We start from the raw sequence: 12494 nt of genomic DNA on the forward strand, positions 1-12494 counted from the left end.
TAATGTTTACTCTGGCAGAATTGCATTTGAATGACAGTGCAGCACAACAGCAATCTACCTTTTTCACATGTTAAAAACCTCCAAGAAACATCTGAAATTAATTCTCCCAGAGAGAGAGAGAGAGAGAGAGAGAGAGAGAGAGAAGGAGGTGAGTGAGGAAATGAGTTTTTAACCAGACCATGGACGAACCATTAGCAGCCATTAGCACTGGTGTTAGTCAGTGATGAGATCTGCCACAGCACAAACAAACACGCTGACCTTTAGCATGATCACACCATGACATTTACACCAGGAATTATCGTCTGTCCTGATGAATGAAACGAGATGGAAACAGGAACCGGTGGGATGACTGCAGGGGGGGGGGGAGGCGAGACAGACAGATAAAGACAAATGGACGAGAAAAGGGATGGGATGCCAGCCAATTAAGTGACAGAATTGAGAAGAATGTGACTGAAAGTGGGATGATGTTGTTGATGATGACGGAGTATGGAGATGTGCCGGACTGATACAGGACATTATGAGGGGGAAATGCAGCAGGTAATGAAATCAGAGAAGCTGATACAGAGACACAAAGATGTCGAGTAATGAACAAAAAAGTAAGAGGAGAAGAGAGTGGGGTCGAATGTGAAGACAAACGCGGAAGAAAAGGATACCTGCAAGTGTTTGAGTGCATGTAAAACTAAAGGTGACCGTGTGTTAATAGCTGACTCAACTGCAGCTTTTACCTCATTATTTTATTGTATTTAAGGCTGTGCTTTTCTTTCCATCATTATCACCTTTGTCTTTTTTCATTCACTGCATCCTGATGCAGAAACTGTGAATTGACTGAGTTTTAGGGCAATCAGACTTATTTTGCAGGAATTACAGTTAGAAACACATTTTGTGTTCCCACTAGCCATGCAACAGGCTTCCGCCGAGACAGACTGTATGCAGGTTACCATGGCAACCACGGTAGTGGCCAACAGTAGGCTTCCACCACCTCTATTCTTTTTCATCTTTTTTTAAAGGCCTATCAAGGCCACATGAAGTATGCCTTCAATAAAAGACATTGTTTTCATTTCAATGAAGCTTTCAGGACGCGGTCTACATTTTCTTTACTCTATTATAATTATCATATTATTACTCTGTTATATTCATTATTAATGGCCTCTCTCATTTCACTTCTGTTTATCCATGTTTTATATACATGCCCATATTTATCCGCATTTATGTATACATGTTATGGGTTTAATGTTGACATTTTAGTTATTTATAAGCGCATATTCAATATTTGCATATTATTTTCATATGTGACTGACTTAACATCGACTTAAGTTTGGACTCGGTGCGGTTAAACGTATTCTCATTTTAAATATTTGTTTGGTTTCCTCGTTTTCCGTCTTCTTCTGTATTCATTTTTTATGTGGAAAGCACTCTGTGCTCGAGCTTGAAGTACTTCTTGTAAGTTAAATTATTGTAAAATACTATGTGTACCTTGGTGATGAAGACACTGGTGATGCTTTCAGGGTTGTCTCCCTCCGGGTTGGGCGGTCCAAGCAGCTGCTCGCCTTCTCCTTTCTCAAAGCTGTGCAGGAAAGCTGGATTCAAGATGTGCTGCAGCACCTTTGACACACAAGGGGAGAAAATGTTGAAGTGATTTTAATGCAAAAAAAAACACAAAATATTTTCCCATTTAATCAAGAGAGTATGCAGCTTTTGAGGCTTTCGGGGTTTTTAAGGGTCTGTAATGGATGATTTCCCTGCGAGCGCTGTTTTTAATAAGGTGAAACTAATCAGTCTTTCAGCGTAACAAGAAAAATGTGCCGCGCTCTGCGCAGCACATTGTTAAGTGATGAAAAAGTCATCTCCGACAGAATCTATTCTTAAATTAGTGTGGTGCGTGGAGTGATAATAACAGAACCATCGTTGAGGGGAAGAATACATTTCAGCGTTTATGGCACACTTGAGGTAACACAATCTCAAATTAAATCTAATTTAAAGAATAACAGAAAAATACAATTCCAACTCTTGGTACAATATAATAATAAAGACCTATAATGTGTTTTCTTAATTAACTATAAGCACTGAAAGAAAGAAATCCGATCTGCTGCCGGGGGAAAGGCCTAAAATGTTATTTACTAACAGCTATGAAACCCGGGGTGAGGGGGATCGCCGTCAGGTATCTGCGAATGAAGCAGGAAAAAACGCAGAATAACCCCAACACAGTGCGACTAACGACTGCATTTATTAAAGAAGCTGCTTTCTGTTAATGAACCCTCCTTTTCAATCCGTCATCGGAGGCGACAGGGCATTGCTCAGCGGAGAAAGAGCTGTGGCAGCATATGTTCCAGCTCCTCCATTAGCGAAATTATTCACATTCATTGTGCGCGACGTACGTGCGCGCTTGATAAACTCACGCACAACACACAATGACACACACACACACACTCACAAAGCCTGTTAAAGTAAAACACAAAGACCACACACCATGGAGCACCAGCTTGTTCCTCACAGTCATCTGCTAATATTCATCTTCCGACAGTGATTACTGTTAAGATAACAACATTTTTGTGTTGTTATCTCACACACACACACACACACACACACAACCTCTGAGTGAGTAGCCTAGGTCTCACTCTGCAGGTGTCTTCATTATCCTAAACTCCATTTCCATACCCCTAAACAAATGTGTGTGCTGCGATGTTAGCAGGGTTCCGCACGCACCACCATAAAAAAAAAAAATCGGGGGACATATAATAGCAAAGAATAATAAAAAAGTCCCTAAAAAACACCAGGGACTGGCAAATAATGGAAGGTTTTATTGTGAAGTAGCCACAGGTGGTTGTCTTGAATAATGTCTCCAACAGCAACAGAAGCAATGTTTGAAACCTTTTTCTTTGCTGTTGTTGTAAGCCACTGATTTTTCAGAAATTAGCTTCAATAGTGTGGCTTCATTAATATGTGTTGAACTCTGAGTGCTTTAAAAAAAAAAGAAAAAAGCTAAACTAAGAGGCAATTATTCTGTGTTGATGAGTGTTAACCTCTCTGTGCCATAGTCATTATTAAAGCTGCAATGTGTGACTTTTAAATATCAACGAGTGTCCGTCATGGCTAAGTGAGCGGATACAATCTTGGAGTCGGCTTTTTCTCTCTCTCTATCTATGCTTTGCAGGAAAGCAGAATTTTGTTCTCGTGTCACCCGGCGACATTGGTTGGAGAATACCGGAAAATGACACCCACGAGATGCTACGGACATGGATTACCTAGTAACGGGTACTATTTTTGGTACCTGCTCCGGCGAGGTTCCAAGCGTGCTAAGTAGGTACTATTATTTAGTAGGACATATTATACCCCATTTCCCCCATTAAAATAGTTCCCTGGTGTCCTAATGAACATGACAGTGACATGCTTTGGTCAAAATACCATAAGGATAAGCATCATAGCAGTTCAATAACCCTGCTAAACCCGCCCCTTTCAGAACGCTCGGTTTTGTGCATGGTCCCTTTACATGCAAATGAGACACAGGCAAACACACACCCACTTCTTCCAAGGGGTTTCTGATTTGTCCTCTTTACAGCACTCACTCGCTCAGCTCCTGTTCCATTCGTCTCCCCCTCCCTCCACTAGCTCTCTGACAATATCAACATGGCAGCGTGTGCGGAAAACAGCGAGAGTGCCGTCAGAGTCAGAATGGTCAGTTATGAGCTCTATTTGATCTTTTCTAAAAAATTTGTGTGTTTGTACGTCAGTGAAACACGTTCGCTGACTAAATACGGCGACCGCTGGCCGCAGTCTGAAGTGGTGCGAACACACAAACACACGTTTGCTGACTTTATCCGGCACATTAGCTTCATATATAAAATCCTCTGTAAAACACTGTGCAGCCACCAACAGCACACTTGTCCCTCCGTGTTGACATAATACCGCTCTTCCTCCCTCGCCTGCACTCTCGCAGGGACAAGGTGGAGCTAAGGTGGAGCTCTCCAAGTAAACTTACTGGTGGGGCGGTAACCTTCGCGGAAATGCGCATGCTGCCGTCATAAGCGACGAGAATTCAACATCGCGTGTTTTATCACCTTTACTTACACTAAGGGGGACCACGAAAACATGACTGAGTATTCTTTTTCCACACTTTGGCAACTGGTAGGGCCTCCAGAGTCCCAAATATAAGTATTAAAATGGTTAAAAAGTTGATTTTGCATAATATGTCACCTTTAACAATCCTTCAAATTGTACAGAAGTCTGGTGTAAAGTCACTAGTCACTCATGTGTGTGTGTGTGTCACGTATAAAACGAAGTCACCGCAGTTTCACTCAGCCGTGCAGTGATGACTCTGCCCACGTTATTTTTTATAAATTTTTTTTGGAGATGCAACCTAATCGTGCTGTGCCGTGTCATGCCGTGCCGATGGGGGGGGCCAGTAGAGCCGGTGGAAATACGCCATAAGAAACAGAACTTTTCCAGATACAATCTTTTTTTCCTTTTCATCCATGAAATATTTTCCATAAACATGTCTTCATAGACATGGAAAAAAAAACTTCCCAAAATGACTATATATACTGTAGTGTATTGCTGCCACAGTGCAATACTGATATAATAACCTTTAATGAGATTGATATACTTGGAATGATATGCTAGAATGTAGAATTTTACAAACTCCAACACAAAACTTTGTTCAAATGCCTATAATAATCTGATTGTCAGTAAGAGACACAACAACAAGCAGTGAATCACAGTAGCACCCTATGTAATTTATTAATTATATCAATGGTCATAATAAAAATGCTGTAAAATGCTGATACCGTCAATCCACACAATGCTTAATATCAACAACCCCCAATAACTGGCCAGGCCGAAAACATAACATAAAAGCAGCAGAAAGTGAAACAAGGCTTCATGCAAGGCTTCATACATTTCATGTGCATATTTGTTTTCTGTTTTAAATCTAGCTCTTCGAAAACAAATGCACTTTTTCCTGCGAGAACAGTCTGGGGAGAAGTGACAGAAGAGCAGCATGGGGTCAGTCCGTACCATCACAGATGATTCATTGCTGCTCTCTCTCCTCTCCTTTCACACTTTTACTCTGTCTTATAAGTGAAATATCCTCCCAACACACACACACACACACACACACCTATTTGTGCTTCTGGGAAAATGCAAAAGGCAATTACTTAAATGGTGGCGGAAGCAACGCACACACACACTACTCCAATCAACACAAACATATTCACACGCAAGGACACATCCTCTCTGTCTGTGTCGACATCTCACACACTCACAACAGCATCTGCTGAGGGGAAAAACAACAACATTCTGTTGTATTTGTGAGAAGAGGAGGGGAAGTTACTGAGCAAAGAGACTCAGTCTCAACACAATCCATCAGCTGGACGATGTCTGCCTTGATTTTAGCCGTGTCCCTGTCCACGAGCTGGATGGGATGTTGTCAAAATGCGTCACAAATCAAATTCACCTTGGGGCTCCATAAAGGTTTTGCCTGGCACTGATTCTAGGTCTTCACTGTAGAGCACTTCAATTTAATATTTAATATTGTACAAATATTACAGGGAGCAGGCCATTGGAAAATACAAAAGCTCAACTTTTTAATGAAAAAATAAAGATACAGTGACTCAGCAGTATTTAACAAGTTTCTGAGATTAAAAATGTGCAAACTTGCGTGAATAATTATCAGCTGATAAATTCAATAATAAGCAGCTGATGCATGAAAAATCAACGGGAATAATCAGTCTACCTCTGCTGAAAGTGCAAGAGAAAAAAAAATGGCAGAGGGGACATCAGAGACATGAGATGTGTCCTTGGATTTGGGCACATTTACCAGCTGTGTATTGTGTACTTGTCTTTAGGACATTATGACCTTGTGAGCAACTTTTCACAACATTAAAGGGCTTTTTTGAGGGTAGAGAACTGGGATTAGGGTTAAGGTAAGGCCAGGAATTAGGGCTGCAACTCACGATTGTTTTCATAATTGATTAATCTGTCAATTATTTCCTTGATGAGTAAAATGTCAGAAAATGTTGAAAAATGTTTTTCCCAAATGTCCCCAATGTACACAAATGTGTTGTTTTGTCCACCAACACAAATGTAATTTCTTTGTTATATGGTGCAAAGAAACCAGAAAATATTCACAATTAAGAAGCTGAAAAATCAGAGAAACTTGTTTTAATTATCAAACAAAACACTCAAACTGATTAATCAGTTATAAAAATTATGTTATTATAATTAATCAAGTAATGGATTAATAATCGATTAATTGAATAATCGTTGCAGCCCTACCAGTGTTTAGGTTAAGGTTAGAGTAAGGCGCGAGGGAATGCATTATCCTTCAGAGTCCTCACTCAGAGTGCTGTACAAGAATGTGTGTGTGTGTGTGTGTGTTGTACAGCTTTGTGTTGTGCCACACAGACATTTGTCTATACTCTATTGAGTGCTGAGGCCCGGCTGTCCCAGCTGACCCGTTTGTACCCAACAGCAGCACTGTAATGCGCCTCTGTTGTGCAGCTGTGCAAAAATATGCGTGTGTATGCAATGTGTGTGCGCATGAGTGCGTGCATTCCAGAGTTTGAGCTTAATTAAAAAGCAGCTCAGATGAGTGTAATGCTCGCAGCACCAGGTCAGGTGGAGGACACAGAGTGTTCATCTGTGAGCCTCGGAGGGTCTGGAAAAACCAGACTAAAATGACCTTCCTGACTCCCATCAAACAACTTCTGCTTCAGAACACGCCAAGCATAAAAGTCGCACAGATCAGCTCCCCAAGTGCCCGCGTTTCCCTCACTGAGGAGGGCAACGGAAAATAAGCTGAGGTGATGCTGTAAACATTTGGCAACATGACTAATAATGCATTATTTAGACGAGGGATGGACGAGGTTTTTCTTTTTCATTTTCCCAGCAGGAAGTAACAGTTTAATCTCTTTTTTAGTGTGGCTCGGGCTGCATTTTTCTGTTGGATACCAACCAAGCCCAACACGCACACTCGTTATTATTTACACCATATTTTCAATAAAGAAAATGTTTTAAACTGTTTGTTTCATTAAAATAACTTAAATTGATCATGTCAGTTGATAGAAATCCATGCTCTAATGAGTAGCATATTTCCATTCGACTTTTTCAACAGCAGACTTTATAAGACCGACACAGGCACTGGTTTAGTTTAGTTTCGGAGCCATAGCATTAAAGAAACATAAGAACAAAGTCTTTATGCCTTTCCTTGAAAACATGAATATTTCAAAAGATATGAGGCTGTTTTGCACAAAAACATTTTCTACTCTTCAGTCAAAGTAATCTATTCATCTGGCTTATGTCTCTGTTTGAACTGGATCCTTTTCAACTTGTCTGTGAACCACTACATAATAAATAGCCACAGGCTAAATACTGGTTCTTTTTATATTCTTGTGTTCTGTGTATTCTACCTCCAAACATTATTGCTGATGTTGATTCCACACGATGGTGGGCAAAAAGAACGGAAATCATTTGCGAGTTTCAGGTAACCGTGGCGAGCAAGCCATAGACTGTTGCTGTGACCGTGTGCGTACCTTGGCTTTGAGCTCGTCGTTGAAGTGTGGGTCGTTGAACTCGACGAAGCGGAAGAACAGTGCCCGCTTCTGGGCGATGGAGTAGTTGCGGGGAATCTCCTCCTCCATGTATTCCTTCAGGAAGGTCATGTTGCACAAGAAACGACCTGTGAAGGCACGCAGCAGCTGGAAGAGCAGCTCGATCTCTGAGTAGTTGCGCCTTTGGAAGGAGACGGGGGAGAGATGTGTCATAAACTTATATCGTGATGCGATTCTGAAAGTAAACATACACTTTAAAATTAATGTCTGGAGTGGTTTGGGGTTTATTGTAGGAGCTAAAATAAACATCTGCCGAGCATCTAATGTGTGGGGGGAAAAGGTAAAAGAGTGTACTTTTATTTAGTTAACATTATTGGCTTGTAGTTTTTAAAGGTCCAGTGTGTGACATTAAAGAGGGTTTTATTGGCAGAATGAGATGCAACCATCAAACGCTGAATAATTGCACATACTTGCAGTAGCTCAGCAGACAGAAGGCCAGCAGCTTGGGCTCCTTCCAGTTCGTGGCGGCCATGTTGTCTTTGCGATGTCTTTCCTGGAAGGCCTCGCTGACCCAGACCCGCCTGAGCTGGCTGACCAGCGAGTGCTGCCCGGCCAGCCAACCTTCATCATTCTTCACTATGATGCTGATGATCTGCAAAAAAAAAACAAAAAAAAAAACAGGATGAAGACAAATGGTTGGAGGTTAAATGGAGTCAGCGTTGCAGGTGCACACACCTGACCTCTGAAGACATGACTGTGTATAATGGATGTTTACACGAGAAAACGAAAAAAAGTGCGATTAAAATATACCTTTATGGCCTGAAACTGCAGGTCCAGCCTGGCTGTGGTGGTGGAAGGAGACCCAGGTCGAACAGTCGCTGCAGTGCCGGCAGGAAGCAGCAGGGGGACGAAGCGGTTGGGATTGGAGGCCAGCACGTCCCTGAGAGGCTTGGCATCTTTGTGTTTCAGAAAACTCTGTGTGTGACCAAATACACAGTAGTATAAATATAACACAGAGTGACAAACGGTGCGACTTGCAACAGCGGTGTTTACTGCACTGGCCCATCAACTGTAACAACACATTTAAAGAAACATGACCCAGAAAAAGGGGATTTTTACTGGAAGCGATGTCCCTCAATTTGGTTTTAAAAAGGACCACTGAGCCTCCAAACACCCAATATATCCCTGCTTATAGCCCATTACCGAGGCGGCTAGAACAAAGCAAAAGACTGCTCTAATGGCAAATGTGTCAACGAAAAGACTGAAGGGAGAGCTACTTAAGAGCTGCCAGCGCCTGACCATGAACATGCGGCTCCACTGGGGGTCGTTGAGCGTAGCCTCCATCATGAACAGCTCCACTGTCTGCGACGGGTGACGTGTCAGAAACTTGATCAAAGGCTCCCTGAATGGACTGCCGGCCTGGCAGAGGAGGGGTGGGAAGAGAAAAGGAAACAGTAAGAAAAAGGATAAAATGGTTCAATTCTATTGTTGAAAAATGAAGTATTTGGCTCCACATAAAAAAAAAAAAACATTAACCTGAATTACAAACGGAAATCTAAAAAGAGAGACGATAAAAAACTGGAGAACCTGGGAGTTCAATTATAGTCGACTCAATTGGGTTCAATGGTGTCGTAATTTAAAACTGCAGTGCGTAACTTTATAATGTCCATTACATTCAAGCCACTGACAAATGACTTTCACACAATGCTAATTACGCTCGTGTCAAATCGGCGCCACACAAATCTCTCCGTATTTCTGTATTAGAAAAGCAGTGTTGAATTCTCGCCGCCCGGCAACTGCTGCACACAGGAAGTGATTTGTTTTAGGTGCAACAAAAAAACCATGCTAGTAAAATGCGATGACTGCAAACAGGTTGGAATATTAGAGACTGAATAATGGCAGAATAATAACATAAACGACAGCAAGAATCATCCCACTTTACACACCGCATATGCAAAGTAGGGCTGTATGTTTCCCTGTGTCTACATAAAGGCTGGAGGTGGTGTCCTACCTCGATGAGCATCGCCCTCTCCGTCTTCATGACGACCTCCAGCAGAGGTTTGACCAGAGTCTGAGGTGCGGCGGGGATCAGGTGGAAAAGGTTAATGATGGCAGAGCAGATCTTCATCTCCTGCAGAAAGAGTCATACAAAAAAAGAGAATAGACAGAAAAGGGAGGGTGGATGAAACCTTCGTAAACACGACAGAACTAGACACGGAATGTTATTTCTGACAGACAGTCCTGATGGACAGCCACTGTGGAAAGACAAAGACGAGTCTCGGTCAAGAGGTGGACGTAAGCAACGGTTATTCGGTTTAAAACCTTCAGGTGCAGATGAGTTCTGAGACTACAAACACAAAAGGGGACAACACGTGTTATACTCTTCATTCACCTGGTGTTATCTTCTAACAAAAGTCAAAGGAAAACAGGGGAAATGGGACAATTTCAAACAGTCAAATTATGAGGTTAGATCAAGACTGACGGGACCACAGACACACACACACATTACAGGGTGACTTCACCAGCACCACTACCACGACATTGCTGCAAATCACCAGCACAACATTGGTTAAACTACATTTACAATCACTGACAGTGAGTCACCAAGAGAGGGCGCAACACTGGGTTCACATCTCACCTCAACACCTTCCAACGCAGGCTGTGCCGGAATGGGGAGACAATGATCAGAGTCAGCAAAGCAAATGTGTGCATTTTTTTTGTGAGGCTGTTTGTCTTCAATCCACATGGAGGATACAGTGATAAGATGGTGGGTGATTGTGGAATGAATGAATGAACAGCAGCAGCAGCCTTTACAAATGACCACAGGAACACGTGTAGTGCCGTCATTTTAACATGTGTAAATAATCCTACACAGAATACACAGCATTCATTTGGAGCAAAAATACTCAGATATCAGGTCAAAAAAGGCAGAAACAATGACATTTTTGTGACAGTATTTTGCAAATAAAGCTTGTGGAGTTGGCATTTTTTTCACTCTGGGACCCAGTTTACAAAACTGCCATTTTACTGCTCCCAAAAGATTTAATAAGCAGATGCAATATAAAACATTTACAGATTTTCCTTCACTCAATTTAGTGTGTAAGGGCCCTAAAATGATTGAAAAACAAATGGAAGATGAACCGTTTCTAAACAAAGTGCTTGTGGGGTTGAGCTTCTGTAGCATCCATTGCTACTATGCGACCAAAAACTGGGAGCTGCTGAGAATGACTGAAGTTGCTGCAGCAAATGTTGATGAATTAACGTATTTAAAATCCAAATAACCTCTCTTTTACTCAGCTTTTCTGTTACACATGTGGGTGACTGACGAAAACTTTGTTGGAGATCCAAAGCTTATTTCAGTCAACAAAGACCAGTTTGATCTTTTTCTTTGGAATGAGAATCAAAGATGGTCTGAAAAACTTTGCCCCCATACAAGCATTTCATTCTTTGCAAATTCATCATCCAAAGTGTGCCGCGCTCTGTCAAATCCCTCGCTCATTCCTACATGGCTTCTGAACATAATTCTTGGCCCTGCTCCATCACCAACTTTTATGTCAGGGGGTTTTTTCTCCCCCCCAATCAGGCGTGCCTAGTTGACCCCGTGAACCAGTGCTTTATTGTCACAGGCAGCTTTGCTGTCAAACAGGCACAAAGACCACGAGTTGAAAAGGAGGGAGAGACAAAGGGCCAATTTGCATCTAATTAAACACATCATTTTGAGATGAGGAAACAGGAACTCGCATAAAGAGAAGCCAGGGGGAAAAAAATGTCCTTTATTTCTACGAGGGGGAGGCAGCTGTGTCCCCCACCCTTCTCCCTCTCCGTCTCTCACCTTTTCTCTGCATTTACAAGGTTATCTGTCGGGGAGATAATGAGGAGCCGCAGCGCTGGGCCCACCACCGCCTGCCTGGCGCCTAATTAATCATTGATTGTAATATGGCCACTCACAACTCATCTGGGAGGAGGCCACACTGAGGGGGTGTTGACTACATGTGAGTATAGCTTTTTGCAATTTTCCTGCCCATTTACTGAAAGCTATTTGGTTTAGGCAGGACAGAGCATCTGATCGAAGAGGGGGTGTGTGTGTGCATGTGTGTGTGCCAACATCTGTATCATCCACTTCCTACAAGCAGTACTGTTTTTGGATAAATAAACTAAATTCACACTGCCCCATTGTTTTAGGGACATTTTTAAACACAGTACTGGCTCCATTTTAGAATGAAAACTCCAGGGTTTTTGGAAAGAATAATACAGGCACCTGCATTTACTTCCTTAGTGGTCGTTATCAGAGCAAACTCAACTATCAGCTGTGAACAAAAAGCTCCTTTAACACTTAGTTTCATTCCCCATCTCGGCGTCAGACTAATGGGTTCCTTTTACCACTTTTGTTTCTCATTAGTGGTGCTTTCTGAAACCGAGGCCTTATCCACACAGGAACAGAACTTTCAAAATTCAATCCTTTTCTTTTCTGTTCTTGAAAAGTTTTTTCCATAAACATGGCCTTTTATCAAGAAAATATCTTAATAAGCGTTTAACCCCAAAAGACTCTAAATGCTGGAGTAAATATGGCAGGCCTGTATGTGCCGCTCTAACGCTGCCACAGAAATACACCAAAAAACGAATGATTATTCTGTCGATTAATTGAGCACATGTTGAAAAATATTCACATTTAAGGAGCTGAAAACTCAGATAACTTTAAAAAAAACACTGAAACCATTCGAAGCGATTAATTTAGTGAATGATTATTAATCAATAAATCGTTTCACACAGGGCGCTGTATAAAATCTCAAGACAAATAAGATGCAAGAGAGATGATAAGATATGACATAATAAAATAGTATTTCAGTGTTCCAAAAATATGGATAAGAGCCCATACGATACAAAAAGCCTGAAGAAAATCACTGCACAGCAGAGAACCAGCTTCTTGTTTAGACTGGAAAACACATGCCT

General features: G+C 41.7%; 1 protein-coding gene across 2 annotated transcripts in view; it reads right to left on the reverse strand.

Moving 5' to 3' along the window:
- LOC122759042 (transformation/transcription domain-associated protein) overlaps window positions 1-12494 on the reverse strand; it is a 101815-nt gene that overhangs the window by 64739 nt on the left and 24582 nt on the right. Inside the window, exons 32-38 of one of the 2 annotated variants that reach the window (XM_044013517.1) lie at window positions 10183-10203; window positions 9556-9675; window positions 8844-8963; window positions 8355-8519; window positions 8015-8196; window positions 7527-7725; window positions 1474-1602 (exon numbers count right to left, since the gene is read on the reverse strand). In XM_044013517.1, coding sequence (XP_043869452.1) covers window positions 1474-1602; window positions 7527-7725; window positions 8015-8196; window positions 8355-8519; window positions 8844-8963; window positions 9556-9675; window positions 10183-10203 — 936 coding nt within the window. The remainder of the gene's footprint in view (window positions 1-1473; window positions 1603-7526; window positions 7726-8014; window positions 8197-8354; window positions 8520-8843; window positions 8964-9555; window positions 9676-10182; window positions 10204-12494) is intronic. The other variant, XM_044013518.1, reaches the window with a different exon arrangement.

Source organism: Solea senegalensis, linkage group LG18, assembly GCF_019176455.1.
Source record: "Solea senegalensis isolate Sse05_10M linkage group LG18, IFAPA_SoseM_1, whole genome shotgun sequence".
In the NCBI taxonomy this organism is placed as follows: Eukaryota; Metazoa; Chordata; class Actinopteri; order Pleuronectiformes; family Soleidae; genus Solea; species Solea senegalensis.